This window comes from Mchenga conophoros, linkage group LG15 (genome assembly GCF_057382185.1).
Source record: "Mchenga conophoros isolate Kocher_MC1m ecotype Shallow Benthic linkage group LG15, M_conophoros_male_GT1.1, whole genome shotgun sequence".
NCBI classification, from domain to species: domain Eukaryota; kingdom Metazoa; phylum Chordata; class Actinopteri; order Cichliformes; family Cichlidae; genus Mchenga; species Mchenga conophoros.
Genome location: NC_140540.1, coordinates 22,441,869 through 22,468,160, shown reverse-complemented (window position 1 = coordinate 22,468,160; position 26,292 = coordinate 22,441,869). Strand labels below are relative to the sequence as shown.

The following is a 26,292-nucleotide window of genomic DNA, read 5'->3' as shown; positions in this document are numbered from 1 at the left end:
GGAATTGGCTGGGCAACACAATGAATTCTGCGATATGCTTTTTCAATTTTGTTGTCCAGGTGAAAAATCGGGAGAAATTCGGGAGAATGGTGGCTCCGGGAGATTTTCGGGAGAGGCACTGAAATTCCGTATTCTCACGGAAAAATTAGGAGGGTTGGCATGTATGGTTGTGGCAACACCACTAACCTTGTCAAACACCTCAGAGTAAATCATATCACAGAATATGAGGCGCGTATGTTGAGGTGAACTGAAGAGGAGGACAGGGACAGGTGCTGCTAGGGCGAGACAGACGTCTCTCACAGAGTCCTTTAGTGCTGCAGGCAGGCAAGGTGTTCAAGTAGCGCACAACTTCAGTTTTTTTATTTCTATATGATGAACTCTGCATTATTAAGTGATAAGAACAAGTAATCTGATGTCCTGTAATCATTATGATGCTATAATTTCATACAATAAATAAAATAAGTTTTTGTACAAAGTATCGGTATCGGATCAGTATCGTCGATACCACCCTGAATATTACTTGGTATCAGATCGGAAAGGAAATCAGTCGTATCGCACATCACCAGTGCCGAAATGTTTCCCTTCTTTTTGCTTACTCGCTTTTCTTGACTGAGCCGACTTCCTGTTCAATAAAGTTTTTCAAAATAAAGCCGTTTCTAAAGTGCATTACTTGGAGCAACCACAGAGGGTGCTGCAAACACATAATGAATAATAAACTGACTCAGAATGATATTTTAGTGATACAACATTTCACAACTTTTAGTGATAACAGAACAGTATCACTTTTGGTCCCAATGAACAGTAATACTGCTCACTGGCGTTTTTCTTTCTTTCTTTTTCTTTTTGCTAAACTCTTTAGACAGATAAATAAATATACATATAAAACATTGCATTTATTAATTATTTGAGTTAATAAAACATTAAAACTTATATGAATTCAGTTTTCATATTTCGAAAGTATTTGCAAATGTCTAGGCCAAGTAAAATCACAATGCCATGCAATGATAACACAAGCTCTGCTTAATTATTTTAGGAGGATTTTTTTTCTTTCACAAGAATAGACATTTGTTCAAAATAACTAGTAAGGTTCAGCTGTCTGATCAAGTTTGAATCACATCAGCAGGATGAATGCATTTAAATCCCTGTGAGATGCATCAGATTTAATATTACTATTGATATTAATATTAGTCACCTGCAGTTAGTCACGGGACTGAGGATTTATAAAGAGTTTACTAGGGGTAGGATGTGGCCTACTTTAAAAATTGTTAACTTCTTAAATGAGTCTGGATGCAGGGATATTTGGAAGGATTTGTTACATTGGTAAAATGGGCAAAATTTGAGATTTTGTATCTTCACCAGCGCACATCCCGGTATCCTTCTGAATTCATAAAAGGAATGAAGTAAAGTATGGTCTGCAGATTCTGACTGCCCTTGGTCATATGTATGGACTTTTTAATTTTCAGGTCATACTGTAATGTGTTATGTTAACACCATCAGTCAGTGTCTTTTATTCTATTGCTGGACTAATATTCATTGAAATAGGAACTAAAGGGCAGAAGTGTGCTTCTTTGCAGCCTTGGCTGGTAAGTTCACACTTCAACCTCGTCTCAAAATATGGTTGTTTATTACTCCAAAAACCACACACAGTGACTAAAACTAATATGTGTGTGTGTGAATATGATAAAATATTTATAGTTAAATGAGTAATGATGCCATGATGATGTGATAGTTCCTTATTCTGGTAAAAGTTGCCACAATAGTCTTGCAATTTCCCTTATGTCCCATTTTCACAAAAATAACTCCACCTGTAATGAATACTCAAACAATATAGTAGGGGTTACCAATTTTTTAATTGCATTTTAAATTTTTGATATGAAAGACTTTATAAAATAAACACCTTTTATTCTCAAATTGTGGCATGGACAAATTTTTATGCTTATTCTTATAAATGGAATGAAATGATTTTAAAACACTGCAATGAAATGGGCAGTTTTTCTTGCTACATTAATACAATTTTCCATTCAAGCGACGTCACAGAGGTCAAAGAAAAAGATCCAGCAACTGCCTGCATCCATGAAAATTAATTAAGTTAAAAAAGTGAGAGAAAAAAAAAACTTATGGTACATAATCATAAGATGACCTGTATTAACTTTAACACATACTTCACTCCTGGTAAACAATCATGTGTGTAAGAAACACAAATACAGGTAAGAGGTACATGGCATGAGCATGTGAGTGAAAATCAAGTCCCCTTTAGGAAAAAAAGAAGTCATACAAAAAGAAAGAAAAAAAAACTTGACTTTGTCCAAGTGAGCCTTAAACATCTGTAAAAAGTTAAAGTGTGCAAACATTGTGATGTGTGTGTACAACAGCGATTTCTCCTTTATGTCCTTGCTTTCACTGAAAAAGCTAAACTTTAAAAATTAATCTCTTTTCAACATACTTTGTTCTTTTTTTTCTATTCAGCAAATAACACATAGCACACAAACATTGCTGTGACTCCGTTCTCTCCTCATTTAGACATCCTCACTTACTGCATGTTTACCTGCCTCTATTACCACATAATAGCAAAAATCAATCATTCCCAGTGTCTGAGGCAGCAGGAATGACCAATTCATCCATGGATAAAATGTCTGATAGTAGCTCAACATCCAATTTACAATTTTCCAAATTCAAAAGCGAAACAATAAAATGTCTTTAGAAGATTTCAGGAGGTAGAAACAACAAATGCTTGGGGATTTTTTTTTCCTTCAATATAGTGACTTCAAAACAAATTATTTAATCAACTCACTCTAATCCTGGCATTTCATATAAAAATGAGGACAGCTGAGTTACTGATTCATTATAACAAAATTTTACATCACTGATTGTCAAAAAAACAAAACAACAAAACTGAAAATTGTTATTTTAATTTTACTGCCATGAAGTCCCTGAAACATTAATGTGTAGATGTACTTCAGATACTGTTTTGTAAACAGTTTTCTGGTGTGGGGACAAAAAAAAAATTAAGAAGAACAAAAAAGAAAAAAGGCTAAGTGCTCGGTGGACACAAAGAAAAAGCAAACTTAAAGTGTACACACTTTTTATATCAGTGCAATAAATTTAAAAAAAGAAAAGAAAAAGCACTTGGTGTGGATGCAGGATACTGACTTTCTGCAGCAGCTGGTTTGTGCGACTTTTCACATCGTCGTCATTATCTTGCTTTCACTGAGGCTTCAACAGCCCCGTCAGCATCACAGTCCCTGATTTGACTCTCGACTCTCCACCAGCTGGACCCGTGTTGAGGGAAGGGAAAGAACTTCAGCTAGCAGCTGTAACTTAAGGTCATGCCTTTTCTTTTTCCCCCCCCCCATTTTTGATTAGTCCACTTTCCAAGCCTTTTGAAAGGTACACTGCCAGAACGTGGAAGTCCTCTCCTGTGCTCTAAGCTGGCTGGTGAATTCATCAAAGTGGCTGGTCAAGCTTTGGAACATCAAAACAAGGTGTCCTGCCCTTCCTGATTGCTCTAACTGATTTACACTGAAAACAGTCTCTTACATCCACTGTGCCTCATGCTGATGAAGCTGTAACAAAGTGCCTCAGTTCGCAGGGGGACTATTTTTTTTCTCTTTTCTGGAAAAACCTCAGTAACAAAACTAGAATCTCAGTTAAAATAACAAGAAAATATACACAAATGTGTGTTTACAATAGATTATGTACATTTACACAAGTGCTTTAAAAAGTCAAACACATGGCTGCCATTTCCAAAGTGTTCACAAAGAAAGTGCCGTCATCACTTTGCATGACGTAAACATCAGACACTGATTGTTTTGCTGCTGGAGGCGACTTCAGATCACTTTTGCACAATCTCACTAACTGAGTGACAAAAAACCTTTCAGTCATTTATCAGCTTACCAGAAGTCAGGAAGTATCTGATAAACATCTGACATACACAGCATGTCAGTCAGATTTCCAGCAACAACACAACGTGCACAAAATGTTCACAAATGCAGGCAGCATGTTGGCTAATGGGAAATTGTACTACAGTGAATAAAACTCCCTACATTGTATTGCAGTGTGTTAAAAGGGCCAAACTACATTTAACTTTCCATTTTAATTTTCCAATTGTGGGTATTAAAGGTTAATCGCAGAGCAGACACTATAGGTCAGCTCTGATTTGAAACTCCAAATTGTGGTCATGATGCATCCTGAACCTTCAGCAGTGACTTCAAATGAACAGTCATTTGCTCCCGGCTTTGGTTGCTCTTAATAGGCTCATCTTCTTCGACCCAGTGGCTGGGCGGTTTCGGTAAGACACTGGGTGAGGGTGGCTCACTGAACTTAGCTCCAGCATAGACCTTCTCACCATCTTTGAGGTATTCAGGTGCAGCTTCAGCAGGCAGTGCATTCACAATCTTTACGTTGTTGGAGGGGTGGAGGGGCTTTTTCTGCTCTTGAGCCTGATGGACGGAGGTGGGTTTATTAGGTGTGCTGTTATCTTTCTTCTTTGTGGGGTGAGCCACACCAGGTGTTTGGCTCTGCTTGGGCTTGTGGCTCCTGGTGTTCACATTATGGTTGGTCTGATCATGCTTAGGCAGGCTGCGGTTAGCTTGACCCCCTGGTTGTGCAGCCCCTCGCTCCAATCTGCCACCTTTAAATTTCAGCAGCTGCAAAACACAAAGTTTGAAATAAAACTGGATTAATATTCATTGAAATTTAAACTAAATGGCAGACGTCTGCTTCTTTGCAGACTTGGCTAGTAACTGACACTTCACCCTCTTGTCTAGATATGGTCATTTATTACTCCAAAACACACACGCACATCTCAGTGACCAAAATGTTAACACTGTGGTTAACTGATGTCATCGTGATGTCACAGTGGCTGTCTTATTAATCATAGTGTAGGGACCACAGTAGGGGATGTTTTTGACCTTACAAAAACATTTCCAGAGTGAGGTTGCTTGTAAAATGTGGGTTAAATGCATAGTTGGAAGCTCAAAATATCAGCATAGTTGCGTTTAGATAAAATCTTGGGTTTTAAAGGTTCTTTCGGCATCTTGGCTCAAGCTAAACAAAAACAAGAATTTGGAGACGTGATGAATAGGAAATAAGTGCAACATGGCTAACCATTTAATCACTTTTGTCCCCGCACCCCCCTCCAATCAGCCTTAGGAGCCAAAATTATCACTTAATTTAAATAGCATTTAATCAATTACTGAATGCTACAATCATAAAATCTGGAAACATTTGGCTTTGAAAACAAAATACAGTGGAACCCCGACTTATGAAATTAATTCGTTCCAGAGGGTCTTTCGTAAGTCAAAATTTTCCTAAGTCAAAGCACCTTTTTCCATCGCCTTTTGAGTGAGGCGATGCTGGCTGAAGATGAAGTTCTTGGTGGAGGAGGAGGTGGCGGAGGTTGAAGAAAGCATACGTATGCATGCATACACACGTGTACATGTACATAACATTATGGAATTTAATTTAATTTTTTAAAATTTTCTATTTTATCTATTTCGTTACGCGGGCATTTTGCTGTACCACGGGCAGAAATATTGTTGTTAAGTGCCTTCGTAACTTGAATTTTTTGTTAAATGGGGTCTTCCTAAGCCGGGGTTCCACTGTTATGTATATAAAAAAGTCGCACATTATCATCTTTTAGGTTTATGTGGTAAAGCTGATGTCAAAAAGTTGCTTATTTCTACCACCGGTATTTACACATCAACATTATGAGTCATTTGGACTCATCTGTGTGTACAATTATAACTTTTCTGTTTGAACAGTTTTTCTCTCACAGCTGCTGAGACAAACACACAGCCTGTAGTTTAGGTTTCACTTTTGGAGAAACTGACTTACTCGTCGACGCTTCAAACCTTCCTCATTTGTTATTATCTTCTGTGCTTGCATATCCAAATTCCCATCTGTTTATGTAGGCATGGTAATGTCTAAAGGAACGAATTTATTGACACCAATGTTTTGCATAAAAATCCAGTTGTTGACTGTTACAGACTCCTGATTTATTTATTTTTTTATTTTATTTTTTTTTGGGGGGGGGGGGGGGGTGTTTACATTTCACTATCAGAGTATAACCACAGTGTAGAAACAGAGTTTATACCCAAAGAGAAAAAGGAAAAGAAATACAAAAGACTCGGGTGTGTTGAAGACCCACTGCCAGTTAGATGATGTCATTATTTTGTAATAACCTGATAAGCTTGGGGGCGTAGTATTGCGATAGACTGAACAGTTTCATACTTGTTTTCACCCACCCCGTCAAATTGCTACACACAGCAACACCCTGTTTTCTGATATTCTTAAACATGCAGGTTTTCTCCTGACTCAAAACAAGCCATTTAACCACAACTGATCCGCTTTGATAGTTTGTGTTACTATAAGTAACAGAAACAATTTAGCTTGAGTAAAACGAAAGTTTGAAGTTTGAAGGAAAATATGATTAAAACTGTTGCTAATACAGTCCAGGTGATTTTCCTTTGGTGGAGGCCCAAACAAAGCTTAGGCAGGAACCAAACATTTTTAATAAGCAGGAACAACATTGCACATTTATATTAACGCCAAAAAGTCCGTCTGTTAAAGCAATACACTTCCTATACCAAAAACATGTTTTCATTGTCTTTTTTGTGGACTCTCCCATCTGCATTTATCTGACAGACAAGCCTGCCATCCATGCGTAATTGGGAACATTTTTTCCTCGCTAATCAGCGGGTGAAAGAGGAACAAAGACTCGACTCACGTCACCTTCAGGAGAAAGAGTGGTAACTGCGTCAGTTAAAAACGCCTCAGGCACAACAACTGGGTTTCAGCCCAATTAGTTTTGTATGGGTATCTTTACGTGTACTTTTACATGAGTCATTAAATGTTTGGATTATAAAATATAATGAACAACCAATTTTACCAAATTTAACAGTATGCCAGAGAAACAAACCTTAAAATAAAATATATTAAAGCTTATTAGACGTTTTGTACTTTCTGAAGGCAACCGATATGATCATACACTTTGTGGATCATAGTTTATTTTCCCATTATGGTTTTAATAGCCTTTGTTCAACTTGCTACAGGTTTACTTGTCAGTTCAGCACCAAGCCCGTGCAGAGCTGCAGTGCAGCTGTAATCTGTACCTCTTTCCTGGCTCCATGTTTGAGGGGATGGAGGGTGAGCACGGTCTCACCGGGCTCGGTTCCGACCTGAGATGCGGGTCTGTGACCAGTCGAGGCCGTCAGGGTGTTGTTGTTGCTGTGGTGGTGGTGGTCCGACAGGCGGCTGTTGGGGCAGTTTCTCGGGGGTTTGTGGTGGTGCAGCGGCGCTGCGTTCCGCAGCTTCCTTCCGCCTTTCTTCAGCAGAACCTGCTTCGTTTTGTTCGTCACATCGCTGCTGGAAATCAGCGATATCGGGTTGTTATTTTCGACGTTGCCGATGTTGGCTTCATCGCCATAAGCGGTAGATCCGTCCAACATGTCTCTGAAGTGGCGAAAACATAAACAGGCTGTCTAATTCCTCCGCGGCTGTTGTTTTAGCTAACAACGTCACAGGCTAACAGTTAGCTACCAATTAGCTAAGTGGATAATTCGCTTTCCTTTTTTCGAGCTGCCCTCACACAGAAAACAAATACTTAACGAATTTAACGTTAAAGTATATCAACGGAAGCTCCAGTGTGGAAACTTAAAAGGTTTTTTTCAGTTATTGCTGCCGCTAAACAATGGATGACACGTCGTGCAAAATGAGCCTGTCAAAGCAGAAGTGGCAGAGAGCTTAAGTTACCCATAATAAAATACGTCACTTCCGGTAGAACCTTTCAAAGCAAAACGACTAACTGTGCATCCGTCAAAGTACAAAAGGGCATTCAGACTCAAACGAGAATTTCTGCGAGAAAGGTTTGATTTTTGACCCTTAACGTATACACCCCACCCTAATTTATTAATAATGAAATGATGAAATTAATATTTTAACCAAAAAATCTAATAACATTGGTAACCCATATAAAATACAATATTAATGTAATAATTAAGTATCAGCATTTAATAACACTTGGAGGAAAAGTCAGAACGGTAGAAATCATAACATAAAGTGACATGGAGTGCAGATATTGGTATATTTTGCAGAAAATCTCCTTAACTTCCGGTATTTGTCTGTTGAACTGGATGTTTTGCTACTTCCGGGGTCCGTGTTTCCAGTAAGGGGCGTGTCAGACCGCATCCTGCCAGTGACGTTTTATTCTGAGTTCCTCTGTTTTTTTATTTGGTTATGTCTTTCAAAGGCGGAGCATTAATGTAATATAAGAAAAGCAAAATAAATAATTTCAGCTGCAGTGGGCAGGGCTTATGTTGCCAGTGCAGTTAGTAGGCTGTTTGTTGTTGTCATGTGACAGACTACAAACGGACCTGTAGAAACCTGCACCCTGCTCTGATGTTCTTGGGGGATGTCTGACTTGAAGTTTCCTTCTTCCTGAAATTTAGACATCAAACATTAATTTCTCTGATTAATAAGAGGTCTCCGATCTCATTAAAGTCTTCTCTGTATTACTGTGTTTGAAATACTATGGATGAAGACACATATTAATTTATTAATTTATATAACCCCTGTCAATAATAGATAAGCTTTTAAATATTTCACAATGAAAAAAAAACAAACCGAATGAATTAAAGGTATACCTTTAACGGTCCGTCAGTGACGCCTTGTGGTAAAGAAATGAACTGCACTGCATGAGCGCCCACTTTCCTTAGCCGGAGCAGCTTTCAAGAGTGAGCAAAACAACCCCTGTGAGATTTCGTGAGGAATTTTGAGTGCTCTATTTTTATGTCCTGTTAGACTACCCTTGTTATATTTGATTGTATATTTTTAAAGTTACTTCTTTTACTTGTAAGATTATATTTAGACAGATGTACATATGTACGGTTTATGGGGATTCCTGGTGCAGCTAATAACACCTAAAAACAAATGTTTGACATCCTTGTGGAACGCCATGTAGCGTGCATCTAGGATTATCTAAATGGACACAGTTTAACATTATTGACTTAAGTCTGCTTATGTATTAAATAAACAACAAAATAAATAATTTAAGTACATCTCCTCCTATATACTCAATATACCCACGACCTCAACAAGAAGTCTAACGCAAGAGAGAAAAATGACTACACAATAACCACAGAATACATGCATTTCAATTCATGGTACTGCTAATATTTTTCCAGCATTTTTCCAGCGCCATCAACGGCGCTGCTGTGGAGAGAGTGAGCAGCTTCCGGTTCCTTGGAGTACATCTGGCTGAGGATCTTACGTGGTCAGTACACACAAACAAAACAGTGAAGAAGGCGCTGCAGCGCCTCTTCTTTCTCAGGAGACTGAAAAGATTCGGCATGAGCCCCCGCATCCTCAGGACCTTCTATCACTGTGCCATTGAGAGCATCCTCACTGGATGCATCACCACCTGGTATGGCAACAGCACCGCCTACAACTGCAAAGCTCTCCAGAGAGTAGTGCGGTGCTCTGAACGGATAATTGGAGGTGAGCTTCCCTCCCTCCAAGACATCTACAGGAAGCGCTGCCTGAGGAAAGCGGGGAGGATCATCAAGGACTCCAGTCACCCCAGCCATAAACTGTTCAGACTACTTCCATCAGGAAGGAGGTTCTGCAGCATCCGGTCCCGTACCAGCAGACTGAGAGACAGCTTCTTCCACCAGGCCATCAGACTGCTGAACACGTCATAGACACCTCAGCTTCACTACTGGAACTTCAACATTATGCACTCCATACTGTATATAAATGCCACTTGTTTTGCACATATTCAACTCTGTATATTTTATATATTTTATTATTATTATTATTATTATTTTATTTTTATTTTTTTTACTATTTAATTTGTAAAAATGTGTATACACACACACACACACACACACACACACACACACACACACACACACACACACACGTAGGAAAATATTCAGTATACACATCCAGAAATGCATACACTATTATATATTGTACATATATTTATTAGTTTCAGGTTGGCCATTCTTGTATTTTGCTCGTTTGTGTTGTTGTGTTTGCACATCTCTGTTGCTTGTGGGGCTCGCACACAAGAATTTCACTCGCATGTGCTGTGCCAGTGTGCCTGCACATGTGATGTGACAATAAAAGTGATTTGATTTGATTTGATTTGATTTGAATGTGTTCTTTGCTTGTAAGCAGGTTATGATTGGTCTTTTTAATTTTAAAAGCTAACATTTTAGTTCTCAAATAATCAGCTAAGACAAAAAAAGGAGAGACATCAGAGGCAAGAAGAGGGGTCCCTATTTGCTTCCAACTCTCAACAACACCAACGACCAGGACCAGGGACCACGACCTTCCCCCAAACCCCTGACAGGCCATCACCCTCCTCCCCCTCCTTGTCTCCCTCCTCCCCACACCTGAAATTCACTGAAGAGATGATGGAGCGGGTCAATGCTGGGCTTAGATCTACCCCCCGGCCCAATCCCTTTTTGTCCCCCATAAACCCCCCACCAGAGCGGCCAAAGGTTTGTCACCAAGCCCCGCCCTCAACAGAGCAATCAAAGTTACATTGCCCAGCCCCGCCCCCTTAGTTCCTCCTTACCACCTTCATGCTCTGTCTCCACAGTCTGATGTGTGATGTGTGGAGGGTCTGGGCTGCGAGGATTATGGCAGTGGTGACTTTTCCCAGGAGAAGCTGGGACCCTGTTTACTAGAAGGTTTTAAAAGTTCTGTACTTTTAGGTGACAGAAGGAGACATGTGGCCTGGTCAAAACACAGAGATCTGCACTCTAAAAGATCTTTAAACATAGTAAACATACCTTGTGTGCCACAGACTGCTCCCAAACACGAGGGGACAAGTAATACCTCTAAAACACTTAAGTTGGCTTTATTAAACGTTAGATCTTTAGCTGGGAAAACATTTTTAATTAATGATTTAATCACTGAGCACAGCCTTGATTTTATGTTTTTAACTGAAACTTGGTTGGACCAAAATAACAGTGGAGCTGTTCTCATCGAGATGACCCCCCCCCCCCCTAACTACAGTTTTATCAGTGAGGCCAGGGTGAGCAGGAGAGGAGGAGGGGTTGCTGTCTTATTTAATGAATCATTTCAATGTAAGCAGCTATCTCCTGGAAGTTTTCAGTCTTTTGAATATGTGGCTTCACAGCTGAAGGCCCCATCCAAAGCTGTGTTTCTTAATGTTTACAGGCCTCCCAAATACTGCACAGACTTTTTTAATGATCTCAGTGAACTGCTGTCTGTGATCTGTGTTTATTTCGACTGTGTAATTATTGTCGGGGATTTTAACATCCATGTGGACAACCCTCAGGACAAAGGGACTAAAGACCAGAGTAACACTTTGGGCAACTTTGGGCTGACTCAGCATGTAACACAGGCCACACATAATAGAGGACACACTCTTGACCTACTGATCTCCAAGGGCCTGAGCATTTCAAAGGTTACTGTGTCTGATGTGGGCCTGTCTGATCATTATTGTGTTTTCTTTGAAAGTAAAATCTCAGCCCACACAAATATATCAACAGCAGTGATCACAAAACGGTGTATAACTGAAGACAGTAGTGAGATCTTTAACCAGGTCTTCCCATTAACACCTGACCTGTCCAGGGGTTCAGTCAATGAGCTCGTCAATAGCTTCAATGCTAAAATGTTAAATGTTATGGACACTATTGCTCCCATTGAGGTGAAGGTTTTCTCTGGAAGGAAGAAGTCTCCATGGAGAAACTCCACACTGGTGAAAAAAGAAAAAAGAGAGTGTAGGAAAGCTGAGCGCAGATGGAGAAAAACAAACCTCCAGGTTCACTATGACATTTATAAAGAGAAACTTCACAATTATAATTTACAACTGAGGAGTGCAAGGAGGTCCTACTTCGCTGACATCATCACCAAAAACAGTCATAATGCTCGGGTCCTATTTGCTACAGTTGACAGGCTAACAAACCCCCCTGTGTCAGTGGCAGCTGAACTTCATTCGACCATGGCCTGCAATGACTTTGCCAAATCTTCACAGACAAAATCCAAAAGATTAGACAAGCAATTGGTACATCAACAGCAGATCCAGGATATGTACTGTGTCCACCGAAAAACTGTTTAAACACCATGAAACAGTTTCACCCTATTAACAGCAAAGACCTGGAGGACATCTTAGGTTAACTGAACTCCTCCTCTTGCTGTTTAGATGTCCTGCCAACAAGTTTTTTCAAAAAGGCCTCAAAGACTTTGGAGTCAGACCTGTTACAGATCGTCGACTTTTCTTTAATGTCAGGTGTGTTTCCAGAACCACTAAAAACTGCTGTAATTAAACCTATACTGAAAAAGGACAATTTTGACAAGACACAAATGAACAACTACAGGCCGATCTCAAATCTCCCATTTTTAAGTAAGATCATTGAAAAAGCAGTTTCTCAACAGCTTAATTACTTCTTAACACAGAATAACTGCTATGATGCCTTCCAGTCAGGTTTTAGACAGAACCACAGCACTGAAACCGCTCTGACCAAAGTGTTTAATGACATATGGCTGAACACAGACAGTGGAAAAATGTCAGTCTTAGTTTTACTGGATCTCAGTGCAGCATTTGATACAGTTGACCACAACATATTACTCAAACGACTGGAGAACTGGGCAGGTCTTTCAGGAACTGTACTAAACTGGTTCAAAACATACGTAGAAAACAGGAAATACTTTGTATCAATAGGTAACTTCACATCTGAGCAAACAAGTATCACATGTGGAGTTCCCCAAGGTTCCATCTTGGGACCCCTTCTGTTTAACATTTACGTGCTCCCACTGGCACAGATTATAAAGAACAACAAAATAAACTATCACAGCTATGCAGATGACACACAAATATATATCACAATCAAATCGGTTTATTTATATAGCACTTTTCACAGGATAAAAACCACAACGTGCTTCACAGTAATATAAAACAGAAATACATACAATACATTAATAATAAAACACACAGCACAAATCTAATTAAAAGCCAATCTAAATAAATGAGTCTTAAGCTGCTTTTTAAAAGAATAAATACAATCAAGGCAATGTAATGATGGAGGGAGAGCATTCCACAACCTGGGGGCCACCGCTCTAAAAGATCTATCACCTCTGGTTTTAAAATATGTTCGAGGGACTACCAACAGCCTTTGATTAGAAGATCTCAGGCTGTGAGAGGGAGCATGGGGTTCTAAAAGATCATAAATGTAAGCAGGGGCATCACAATCCAAAGCTTTAAAAGACAATGTCACCAGGAGACCGAGGCCCTGTACAGGCTCTTGGTAAATGCATTGAGGAAATTAATGACTGGTTGTGCCACAATTTTCTCCAGCTAAACAAAAACAAAACTGAAGTAATAGTCTTTGGCGCCAAAGAAAAACGATTACAGGTCACCTTAGAACTTCAATCTATACACCTAAAAACCACAAACCAGGTGAGAAATTTGGGTGTAGTGATGGAAGCAGTTTGACTGTTTTTTTAAACTTAAAACAACACAGTCATCTTACTATCACCTCAAGAATATTTCAAGGATAAAAGATCTGATGTCTCAACAGGACCTGGAAAAACTAGTCCATGCATTCATCTTTAGTAGGCTTGATTACTGTAACAGCACCTTTACAGGTCTACCTAAAAAATCAGTCAGACAACTACAGCTCATTCAGAACTCTGCTGCTCGAGTCCTCACTAAGACCAAAAAAGTGGACCACATCAGTCCAGCTCTGAGGTCTTTACACTGGCTGCCTGTCCGTCAGAGGATAGACTTTAAAGTTCTGATGCTGGTCTATAAAGCTTTGAATGGTTTAGGACCAAAATACTTCAGCGACCTCCTGACCCAGATCCTCCTGGATCCGTTTTTTTTATCAGTTCCCAGAGTCAGAACCAGACACGGAGAAGCTGCATTCAGCTTTCATGCTCCTTATATCTGGAACAAACTCCCAGAAAGCCTCAGATCAGCTGAAACAGTCAGTTTATTTAAAACCAGGTTGAAGACTCACCTGTTCTCAGCTGCTTTTGAATAAAACACCAAATCCATACTTTTAAGCTTAAATTTCAAAACTTACATTTTAACTACTGATTTTATCTACTGTTCCTTCTTTTTTTCTTTTTTCAATTTTAAATCATGCTTTTTATTTGTTTTTGTTTTTTAATGTCTCTGTAAAGCACCTTGAATCACCTTGTTGTTGAATTGTGCTACATAAATACACTTGCCTTGCCTTTCTTATGGCATTTCTGGCTGTTGGTCACACATAACAAGCAACATGAAGACACAATTCAAATTTTGGTTGAAATTCTTTTTAACACTTTATAGAATAAAAGGCTAACCAACTAAATCATGTTTCCCCTTTGACTTGACTGTTTCGTAATAGACTGTGTGTGTATCCAGCAAACAGTTCACCCACACCTGCCCAGTGTGGCGCTGTGCAGACATGTTTGCTAGGACATTAATAATAATTAAAGAAACGCCATACAGGGAGATGTGACTAGTGTGGAGGAGATGGAACCAAATGTTATATTACACTGTCAGAAAAATGAAGCTGAAAGAAAGCGACTGATTCAAAGCCTCCATGGTGTTGTAGTTCAAACATTGACCTGACAAACCAAATGTCCATTTGAGACTGGAAAAATATATAAATGCTTGGGGTTTGTGACAAGAAGGACATCCATGTAAAAATGAAATATGTGGTGCAACAAGAGAGCAGCAGAAAGTAGTGGGTTTTTTTTTCAGACTTCATACCATTTGCTGGTTGTAATGTACCAGGGAGCACAGGTGGGCCTTACACTGTGAGGCCAAGGATGGTCCCCAGTATGGCAGCCCAGACCTAGAGCGTGGGCATACTGTGAGTACACTGCATAGCGGTACTGTGGACTCCTTTCTGCTTAGTGTGGGCAGCCCGCACTATGTGTTGCCCCTCTGGTGCCCATCTGTCCTGCCTCTCATGCCAGTACAGGGGTCTGCAGTTGGCTTCCCACTGTGAGCTGTGTGGGTTTCCATAAAATCTGAAACTCACACAGGCCCCAACCACCATATTTGCTGGGAACAGAAACACAGTAACAATGAACTCAGGTTTGCTATCACACACTTTTACTGTATAAAATGTGAAGAACAGCAGATCATTTCTTGTTTGCAGCAACCCTCAAAATCACCTTAATGGCATTCGTTAAAATGCACTCCTTTGTAAAATGTATATCTTCACTACGCTATCATTCGTATTTATAGAACCAAGACAAACTTGTTCAAAAAACACTGACTATAAACTGGAGGGCTGGTACTTTTTTTTGTTTGTTTGTTTGTTTTCATACAGTACATGTTTTAAGTGCACAAAAGTCAAAAATCTACTAATCCAGAGTGAAAAGAATACAGGAGCCTTCATTCACTATAGTAACAGGCTAATAATTATTTGGCAAAGAGAACCAAGAAACTCAAAGGCAAATCTGAAAGTCACATGGGAGGACATATTAAAGGCCTGTTTCGGTACAAAAAATAGATATATAAACAATATACAAATACAACATAAACATCTAAGTTTCCATCCCTGTGAGTGTAGTACATATCATTTGTCACAATGACCACTGAAGGCAAATCATAGAGACACAGAGGGTCCTGGTGGCGTTTCTCTGTCTGCGTGCTGGAAGCAGCTTCAGAGCTCAAGACTGCGCTTCAGCTTCAGGATCGTCGTAGATGTAGCTGCCGACACCTCCGGTGTTTACGCCTGAGAAGGGTAGACCAGACGTTTAAATTTAAAGGGTCTGTTCACTCAAAAAACATACATTAACACGAAATAACCATTTGGCTGGTTATGGTTCACTTTGCAAAGGTTTTGGGATTGGTTCCTGAAAAATACAAACATCGACTCCATATAATTGTATCCTTCTTTGCTATAATAACATGGAGCTGGAGTATGATAACACAGACACAGCTTAAGATTTTCCAAAGTTTTCCAGCCTTGTAGACTAAATAATAAAGACTAACTAGCTGTCCATGTCAATTATAGTATTTACTAGACTTTTTAAATCCTCACACAGTTTTTTTTCTCTTCATATACATTTCACATCGACATAGATATTGGTATTATAGGTCACCTTGAATCTGATCCTTCAAGGTCATAAAACAGTGAGTATTTATTTCTACCCTGAAAGCTGACTAATACGACTGCCTCAGATGTATTTATGTCACTAAATTAACATATTTTACAGATTTTTGTGGGACACAGTGGTTTGAGCCATTGTTTTAAAAAACAGTCCAGCACCAGCCTTCCTCGCAGCCCAGTCCCCCCCTCCCATACTCAGATTACATACCTTTTGGTCCAAACAGTACAGCATAGCATGGTTTGTGGCAGTAAGGCTGCCCATCATGCTGAAACACAGAGAAAACCATTCCTCTCAATTCTTCCATATTTGAAAATGTTTTCACTTAGTGTTTCATTCTACCTTAACTCTCAGCAACATTCAGTGTACATGAGATAGAAACAACTACAACATTTATCTGCTTTCTCTTTTTTCTACCAGCTGAAAACCCCAGAACACAATATGCTAAATATAAACAGCTTCTATTAACTGACATCAATCAAATTCAGCAACAAACACATTTTACACCTCAGCAACATCTCATCATGTGATGGCTGGATTGGATTTTAACACTAGACAGGCTCAGCTTATTTTTAACTCGTGTCTGGGGCACAATAACTGGATGGGGATGTGGCCACAGAGATGTTACACCTCACCTTTACTTTAGCCTGACAGACTAAATCCTTTGAATTACAGCTATACAAATTAAAGATGATTACATGAAGATGAATGTCAGTGATGTAGTGGCTCATCCGGTTCACGAGCCATCACGGCTCACGTTTACTGATTATAAAACGACAAATGGGATCTTAACCCTCAGAATGCTTTGGGTGTAAAGCCATTAGGGGATCATTTTGTGACTCTTGTGAACTGTCGGTGAACAGACAGACACTGATGTCTCACCATGTTAGAAGTTTATTGATTCTTTGGCTGAATTAACTAAAACATTTTCTTATGTGACTCAAATACTATATGTGTATTTTTGACAATCTACCTGTAGAACATCTAGGAACTGACTCTGTCTTTCACCCATGATGACGCCTTGACTAGACCCACAGTTACACACATATAATTACAGTCTCATTGTGTGCATTTTAAAACAGCAAAATGCCATCACTAGCACTGATGTTAAGTTAGTACAATTAAAATAATCTGGAGCCATAAAAACAACCTGAAAAAAAAGAGAAACTCACTAAACATTTTTGGCATAATAATAAATTGAAAAATGGAGATCAGAGATTTATCATAATGTGTAGCTGGAGCTTGTGATAATGTGTCCTTTTCTATCTTGTGACATAATCTAAGTCAGTAAAGAAAACACAATACATGACTGTATGACAGAGAAAAGACGAAGATGTTGTGTATCTCTGTGAAAATTAAAATTGTGTTCAACGATTTCACACTCTGAGATCTTTCTTGATTAAACGAATACATTTTGAATATGACTAGAGTAACTGTCTGTGTATCTAATCAAAAACACTAACATTTTTACTAATACTCTGATTTCCAGCTTTGCAAACTGACTCATCTCTCACCTCTGCATGGCTGCCCGGTGCCAGAGTCTTATTGCATCTCTCACAGCGCAGACAAGGCCGGTGCCAGTTCTTCCCGAGAGATGACACCTTCTCAGCTGCACAGACAGAAACACGGACCATGGTAGAGACAGTCATTACACCGAGCAGAGGACTAAAACAGACAGTTTCCAATGCTTATGTAGAAATGTAGGACAAATACATGCTTGTCGCAGAATTTAAATATGAAACAGCATTCTGCTCACCAAAATACACTGTCTTGTTGCATCTGGGGCAGATGTTGGGGCCTCCAGAGAAAGATGAGAAGCTTGCAGCTGCAAAAGTTACAATGAATTAAACAAAAAAACTTAATAGTAACTACATCAGATATTTAGTGATTTAAATAAACACCATTAGATAGAATTTGTGGTTTACATCATTTTAGTTGTACTGTAAAGCCAGAAGCCTAGAAACTAACTGAAAACAATATTGTTTTAAATAATTATAGGTATGAAGTAAGGTAATTTAATCCTGCCAGTTTTTGCAGCATTAGAGATTGCCTCAGTTCTCTAGTTTGAGATGTAATGATCAATCTGCTGTAGTGAGATCAGCACCTTTGCACCAACAGGAACATGGACTGCACCACTTTCTGAACAAACCATCAAAAAGATAATTAAAGACACATGCGTGTAGACCATCAAAATAAAAATAATAATAATGGCTACAGAAATAAATATGTCTGGGAAAATACACAGGAAAACATAAAATGTTTAAAAATGTCACAATAATAATAATAAAACATGTAAAATTAAATAAATGAAAACGAAAATGAATTCATGTCAGTGCCCGTAAATGCATTACTTTGCTGTAGGATTACGGCACTAATTGATATTTTTACTTTAGCTTTGATTCTTCATATTTCTGTCCTTAGTTTTCTCCATTAATTCTCACTTTCCCTAAAACATATCTGGGGCTCATTTATTCCTTTTGTGTTCTTTAGTTTGCTGTTCCAAACCTGAATTAAACTGTATCCTGCCACAGAGGCACTGAGTTTCTCCTCCTTCCATATGACAGTTTTTCTATTTCTGCTCCACATATTTCTCACCCTTCACTGGTCCCCGTGCGGGGGCTTTTTTCTCCTCCTCTGGTTTGGCGTTTGTTTCCAAGGAAACGGCTGCAGGGGCTTCGTTGACAGGATTGTCGTACACGTAGGATCCAGCTCCACCGATGTTTACACCTAAAAACATCAAATGGTAGAATTCATAAATCTAAGTTTTATGAATCTGTGTTCATCGTCTGTATTTGCACATCAGGGAGAAACCCCACCTTTTGGTCCAAAGAGGGTGGCGTAGCATGGCTTGTGGCAATAAGGCTTTCCATCATGCTGCACAGTGTAAAGGGGACAGACAGAGGAAACATCCATTTCTTAACACATAGAATAGAATAGAACTTTATTAACCCCTGGGGAGGTTCCCTCGGGGAAATTGTGATTCCAGTTGACCTTAAATACAAATAAAAAAAAAAATCAAGCAGATACAAATGGACTGAAGCTATACCTGTAACTGTTAATATTATGAACCAGATGGAAAAAAGAAAAAAAAAAACGGCAGTTATATAAACTGTTGTTTTCAGTCTGTGTGGATTCACATAATCCTCCAAACTTGGACTGCATTTGAAGGCATTTGACTTTGTCTAACCATTTATTTTTATGGTAATAAAAGCCCTTATCTCACTTTTGTTTTTAGACATAAAATAAGCCTCACTGATTCAGTAAAAGTAATGCTCCTTGTCATCTAGACACTGTCATCGTTTATATAAATACTCTGTGGAGTTTTTTCAGTCATCCCAGGAATGTACATTCACACAGGATGTGTTTTTCAGCTAAACTCAATTGAACCTTTCAAGCAAATATGCATGTCAAAGTGGTTCACATGACAAGACCAAAAAAACTGAAGACTAACAATAAAACCATTCTGAAAGCAGACAAATGTGCACAACTACTACTACTACTACTGCACATTCACCCAGTGTACATACTACATGTATATATATATATATAATGTTCTTCCTCTACACTCCCTCCCCCCCCCATTTTTGCACATGTCGAGGAGCGTGTCAGGCTACATTTCACTGTGTGTTATACTTGTATAACTATGCATGTGACAAATAAAGAACCTTGAACTTGAACTTGAACAATAAAGGCCAAAATGAAGCACTGTGAAGAAAATACGGAGATAATGGACAATAAAGTTGCTCTCACTGACTAAATCAATGCATTTTAGCAGCGTACAATGAATACCATTGTCAGCTCATCTGTGATTTTCAGTACATCCCTTCCTTCTTAAAATCTAATTAAAACACAGCAAGAGCCACAAACAGTTTAATCTGATAAGTCTGATGAGTTTTAAATAACAGGCTGCTGAGCTGTTAATTTTATGTACAGCTAATTTTGTACCGAGTTTGTTCTGAACAGACTGAAGAACATCATGCATTGTGAATGATGATGAGCTGTCATATGTGAATATAAATGCATTATAACAATGATTAAAGGGGGACACAGAGTACAAATCTTCGAGCTTATTTAAACATGATTAGGCTAAGCATACTCATTTTCATATAACTTGCACTACATGCACATAACCACGATTCAAGTCTATTTTCTTTAATCAACAGTTGAAACTGCCATCTCATCAAAGCACTAAGATGTGTGAAACCCTGTTGTCTCTGAGATTTACGCCTTCTGGTTTATGGTTCTCTACAACAATGTCAGACAATGTTAAACTCCTTAGTAAAGTACAGGCGCTTCCAGGTTTCTCGGAAGAGTGACGCACTGAAGATACACAGGTACTGACTTTCCTGCACAGTACATACGTGTTTTCAAAGACAGCACAGTAACTGTCCAAAAAATCCAGCTACTTTCTGCTGATGTTAAATGATCAGGTTTTTTGGTTGATTTCAAAAAGTCTGTATTTTACCATCAAACCAGGCTCATCTCAAACAGCTTACAGCCTCAGAGTGCATGGGACATTATTGTTCGCAGTCACCGTTTATTATGTTGATGCAATGTAGCCTACCAACATAACCTTTGAACATGAAATATTTGCACTTCATAAAACAAAAACAAATCATAACTGCTTAAGGAAAATGAAGCATATACACTCTTCACATCCTGTTACCTCAGCATGGCCTCCCGGATTCAGAGTTTTGTTGCAGCGCTCACATTTTAGACAGAACTTGTGCCAGTCTTTCCCTAAAGATGACACTTTCTCCGCTGTGGGACAGGAAGAGACAAAGATCGTTTGATGTTATATCGTGCTTTTGGTTTATGAAACATAAAATAAATGGACTTAGTCCTGGAATTTCTTATAATATAATGAAGTTAATGAAGTCACAAGTTCGTCACAGCATGCATATATAAGTCTTTGGATCCAAAACGATATCTGGACTAGTTTGCAATAATTCATTGGTAGTGTGTGTGTGTGTGTGTGTGTGTGTGAGTGGGCGGGGACGCTATAAACAATTTAGATTATTTGAATTTTGGGAAGAACCCACTGCAACCAGAAGACCCACAAAGGAAAAGAAATATGCAATCTCTACTCAGAAGGCTGGATTCAAACCCAGGACCTTCTTGGTGTGAAGCTCTGACCGCGGCACTACAGTTCTGCCCCCACTAACACACTAACAAATATTACTTACTTTTAAGTTGGATCAGTTTATAACTCTGGTAAAGTTTGAATTCAAATCTGTGTATAACCTTTTGAGTAATCCTGAAAACTAATAAACAAACTAACAAATCATACAGTACCAATCACATGGCACTCTTGACAGAGGGAATATGTTAATAAAATCTGATTATAAGTGCACTCAATGAAGTCTGAGTCATACTTTTACAAAATAAATGCAGTGACTGTTGAGAAAGAGCCATCCTCTATGGGTCAGTGCTTTAGTGCTTAGAAAAGAGCGCTGCCACTGAATGCAGAGAAAGGGGAAAACGTTTTTTTTCTCTTTCTTTTTGTGCTTTATTTGTGCACCAGTGCGAACACTCCTCCACAGGCAGGATCCTTTTGCTGCTGCTTTGAACAGAACCCATCTTTTCTATGAGAAAAAGAAACATTTTGTCCTAAAAAAAAAAAGGTTATTTTGATACAAAAAGTAGCTATTTTTGCCATGAAATCAACCTTCACATATGGGTCCAGCAACCTTTGGAAGAAATTATATGCACTGTTATTAAGGTTTTTGTGGGGGTGTGTGTCAGCATGTGAAGTACAGTAGCAATTATATTTTCTGACACAACCTGAATACACAACATAAGCACTAATGTATTCTGAATTATAACAGCCGAGTGTCGGTCGAAGTGACAGACGACATTTAATGGGCACTTATGAGTTCATATCAGCCTGAAGCACATTCTTTCCACTGCTTTCTAAAGGGCAGTGTGGTGACTCAGACATTTCCATTTTTCTTATTTATTCCTTTTTTTTAATAGAGCTACTGTCTGTTCTTCCATCCCTTCACATACTAAAGTTACCTTAATCTGAAGGTAAATCTAAATGTGAAGTCTTAAAAAATACCTTTTTTAAAATTTGGCGAGGTCGATCAAACAACTGATCTCTTTCCTGTCTGGATAATGGATGATCTTTGGATAATGTTAGCACAGCAGGGACTTTTGGAGGTTTTCCTCTGTTTCCAGTCTTAATGCTTAAAACCACAGAGTAGTGAATATATACCATATCAAAAACCCACAAAACTGACAACCAACTAGTCCTTTAACATTAAAACTGTGTTTAACGAAGGTGGAACTCATACACACAAAGCAAAAACTGCAGTAACTTTCACACATATATGTGTGACATGTCTAACACCACTCAGTTGGCATAAAGAGAGAAGAACTAAAACAACTTGTTTCACATGGAGGATGGAGTGAAGGACTTCACCGAGGCCAAGAATAAGATAGTTAACAATCATTTTCAACTTTGAATCCAGCACAGCCACTTTGATTGAGCCCTTTAATGAAAATACTGAATTGGAAATGAATGCAATCCCTTTTAGCATAATGGACACAAATACAAGTTGGAAATCACAGAAACTAGAGTGCAAGTTAATGACACCTGCTGCAAACATAACACATAGTACAGTGTGTTCAAATTACTCTGTTGTCCAAGTCACTTTGCAACCCACTTCCACCCATGCTCTTCCCGTTCATGCTGCTCCTTATTAAGGTATTATCCATGGTCATGTGATACCTGCTCTGCTCTGTACAGGGGGTCTTGCTGTTGCTCTTTCCACCACCAACTTTTAATTTCTGCACATTATGGTAGGACAGAGCTGTACCACACTGTACCACCAAATTATCATAGATGGAAAGAGCTGTCTTCTGTGGACTACAGCGGTCATGACTGAACTGTTTTTTTTTCTACCCAGTTATTTATGTGACTGCAAGGGAAAAATACATACAGTGTGAGTCAAGAGGGAAAACAAATATTACTCTGTTCAGTCAAAAGAAAAACATCATAACCCCCTTTTTAAGACCCGCAGTTTCAGTCACAGAGACTTTTTTGTCTAAAAGACAGGAGGATGGACAGAGGGAGCGAGAAATTCACTGACAGTTGCTTATCTGTTTGTCCTCCTCCCAAAATATCTCAGCTGATACCCTGAGACTGATACAACATGACACTTCCTGTTTAGACTCAATGCCTGGCCTCCCTGTCAGTGTGATATCTGACAGTAAGTCACACCGACACACAGAAATATGCCTGGATGGTGAAGGGCTCCAGTCTGCACAGCATAACATTGGTTTTCTTCTGGGTTCTTACTCAAGGAACTGAATTTACTGAAGAAATCACATTAGCTCAGTTTATTATTTAAAAATCACATTATAGACTCCGTGTCTCGAGCATCATCTTCTTTATGGCTATCGAGAACTTTGCATCCAGAAATCCTAAAGGCTAAACTATCTCTACTGTAATAAAATCCCCTGCAAAACAACAGTATCCACTTCTAGGAGGAATACATTTTTGCCAGAACCTCGTTTTTTTTTTAAAGCTTCTAATTTCCTGCAGAGTTTCAAAAGAGAGAGAGAGAGAGCAGCAGTTTGACTGAGCCTGCAGGGTGTGGTTTTGCTGTTGTTTTCCAGAGAAATGGGGAAGGGGAAAGAACAAAAAGAATATTGATCCATAAAACGAATTGGCAAATCAATCAATTATTTACCATGCCATATGGCATTGCACCAAAATGGAAAAAAGAAGAAGCTAAAAATAGATGTTAAATTAACTCCTTAGTATCATAGTACCTCACCCTATTTGACAGTATTGTTTACTATCAAGTGAATATAGTATCCAGTAACCAGGGATTAACACGCTTAAACTCATCCTACCTGCTTCTAAAAGCCAACATAAAAAGGATTTTTCACAAGCTGTCAGAAAACACAGCTGAGGCTATGACTACAGGTCTGTTAATGGCTCCCTGTAATCTTATCCAAAGATAGTGAACCCATCACTGCCTGATATGGGTTGTGTCGATATTCACCAGTTGTCTGTTGGACTCTGAGATTCACCATCTGGGGAATTTTTGGATCAGTTTTAGAGAAAAACTGTCAGTTTGATTTCACATCCAATCTGGCAACGTGTCCGTGGTACTCAGCTGTGAATTTCTCTGACATTCTGTTGGACTGCTTTTAGGACCCAGAGTTTTGATATATTCTGTAAAAGACTTTCAAGCTTTAAATCAAATTTGACAGGTTAAAATAGTTAATAAAAAAATTTACATGCCTTTACGTGGGTGAAATTATGCCCCATACAGTGACAGAGGATGCCACTGTATAAGGCATCCTCTGTCACTTTGTCTTTATATGCCACTGTATAAAGACAAATAATATTCATACTGTATATTTTAAAGTACTTTGACTCAGTGACACGACAGTAACATTTTCACACTGTAAATATAAATATCACTGATGTGGAGATTATGTTGTGACACTTGTATATAATTAGTTTGACTAATACTGGCTTGACTGATCAGCTGTTATTACCCCAACAAAGATAGACAACACGGTAAATGTGTGGTCCAATAAAAAGGATGCAAGAATGTGATCGATGAATATAAAGACAGACTCTATTAGTTAGTTTGCCCACAAGATAACATCACACAAAACCTCAAAGGATTCCAGTTAAAAATCTCTTTGTTCTGTGCAAATGGTAAAGGAAATAATGAGTGATTTAGTGTGAATGCATTTTTAATGTACTACCAATAAATAATTCATATGTGTAAATGAATTATTTATTGTGTAAAATTCACGATTCTAATCATTGTTTCCACCTAACACATAATAAAAATCATCCAACAGGATGAATGAGTGTCTTAAATAGTTATGTCTCTCTGTGTGTGGGAGACTCGATAAGCCTATTTATAACAAAACAATGCCCATTTTGATCAATGGGTGGAAATCTTCTGTAGAGCTCTAAAATCAGTGATGTATCCGCAAATTCTCATTATGTTGTATCCGAGAAAACACGTTATCGATTATAAGTAAAAGTCGATTTAAAGAATACTGCACTGTCAGTCTTTCATATTATAACCACCCCCCGGTTGACTATAACACTCCCACCCAGCGGTCATCGCATCTGTTAGAATCATGATGCTGGGCGGCCTCTGCAGCGGCTGCTCACTCACCGAAATACACCGTTTTCTCGCATTTTGGACATTTTGACGCCATGGTCGGTGTAAAGAGAGGAACAGGATGTTTTTCTGTTGGTCCTTTCTGTCTGTCTGCAGCTCCGGCGGCGCAGACACACCTCAGATGATGCTGACGGCGGCGGTGACTGTGATGAGACTGCGCCTCACATCCACCCTCTGCTTCTTCTCTTTCAATTGTATAACTCCGCCCTCGGGGTGACATCATGCAGCTCGCAACCCACCAGACAAAAATGTACATTTATGCCTCTGCATATCCTGTAAAAGCTTTTTCAAAAAAAAAAAAAAAAGCCTCGGCCAAATTATCACATTGCTTTTTACATTATCATCATTTCCAGAGAACATCTGCTGAATGCACTGCTGCCACTCAAATTTCTCAATATAGTACCAGCATCAGCCCAAGGCTCTAGTTACACTTTTAAAAACCAAGAGAGCATTAAAGAAAGTTTTTATTGCACACGTTCTACTCCATTAATTATTGTAAACCCATATGCACATATATGCATTGCTGTGCCAGCCTCTGGTTTGGAAATCTGGTTAATCTGATATCCTAGCAAAGTTAGCTCTTCTGCATTAATCAGTGTCGCCTTTTAGTTCTGTTTGTTTCCCCTGTGTGGTTGTTAGGTTACACAGCATAGCTCTGCACAGGGAATGTTAAGTGATGCTCCGCAGCTCCCAAGTATATTACTCCGCATTCTTGGCCCAGAGATACCAGGGAGCTGACAGACAAACGACTTTTACGTGGGGTTAAGAATAAAATGTCAACACTAAATTATTTGACTATTTTAGACAGAAAAGGGCAAAAAATTCAGAGAAATCACCAGGATATGAAAATTGTCCTCACAAAGTGGCAAATTTAGAATATTAAATGTCTCAAAATGACACAACATATTATTATGAAGATATGGAACACTATGCAACATAACCAAAAATAAAACAGAAACAGTAATAAAAACACAGTGTATACAGAAAAAATGTAATAGGATGATATTTCTTTAAATGCTTGGTAAGTCATTGACAGTGTAGT

General features: G+C 38.8%; 2 protein-coding genes across 2 annotated transcripts; both read right to left on the bottom strand.

Annotated features, from left to right (window-relative positions):
• Nucleotides 1-1,831: 1,831 nt before the first annotated feature.
• On the bottom strand, nucleotides 1,832-7,741 carry LOC146558333 (proline-rich nuclear receptor coactivator 1-like). The gene is made up of 2 exons (XM_085247258.1): nucleotides 7,113-7,741; nucleotides 1,832-4,646 (listed from the first exon to the last, which is right to left on the bottom strand). The coding sequence occupies exons 1-2, from the start codon at nucleotides 7,446-7,448 to the stop codon at nucleotides 4,176-4,178; spliced, it is 807 nt and encodes a 268-aa protein (XP_085103384.1). The 5' UTR covers nucleotides 7,449-7,741; the 3' UTR covers nucleotides 1,832-4,175.
• Nucleotides 7,742-15,060: 7,319 nt separating this feature from the next.
• On the bottom strand, nucleotides 15,061-25,621 carry LOC146558332 (cysteine-rich protein 2-like). Its single transcript, XM_085246517.1, has 8 exons — nucleotides 25,245-25,621; nucleotides 20,753-20,847; nucleotides 18,903-18,960; nucleotides 18,682-18,813; nucleotides 17,843-17,911; nucleotides 17,601-17,695; nucleotides 16,297-16,354; nucleotides 15,061-15,710 (listed from the first exon to the last, which is right to left on the bottom strand). Exons 1-8 carry the CDS (start codon nucleotides 25,504-25,506, stop codon nucleotides 15,646-15,648), a joined length of 834 nt encoding a protein of 277 aa, XP_085102643.1. The 5' UTR covers nucleotides 25,507-25,621; the 3' UTR covers nucleotides 15,061-15,645.
• Between the last annotated feature and the right edge of the window lie 671 nt (nucleotides 25,622-26,292).

Excerpts from the sequence above, each read along its gene's own strand:
- LOC146558333 (XM_085247258.1), bottom strand. The coding sequence starts at position 7,448 with ATGTTGGACGGATCTACCGCTTATGGCGATGAAGCCAACATCGGCAAC. Across the intron at positions 4,647-7,112 it reads AACATGGAGCCAGGAAAGAG|CTGCTGAAATTTAAAGGTGG; the intron begins GTACAGATTACA and ends TGTGTTTTGCAG.
- LOC146558332 (XM_085246517.1), bottom strand. The coding sequence starts at position 25,506 with ATGTACATTTTTGTCTGGTGGGTTGCGAGCTGCATGATGTCACCCCGA. Across the intron at positions 18,961-20,752 it reads ATCCGGGAGGCCATGCTGAG|CATGATGGAAAGCCTTATTG; the intron begins GTAACAGGATGT and ends TACACTGTGCAG. Across the intron at positions 18,814-18,902 it reads CACCCTCTTTGGACCAAAAG|GTGTAAACATCGGTGGAGCT; the intron begins GTGGGGTTTCTC and ends TGATGTTTTTAG.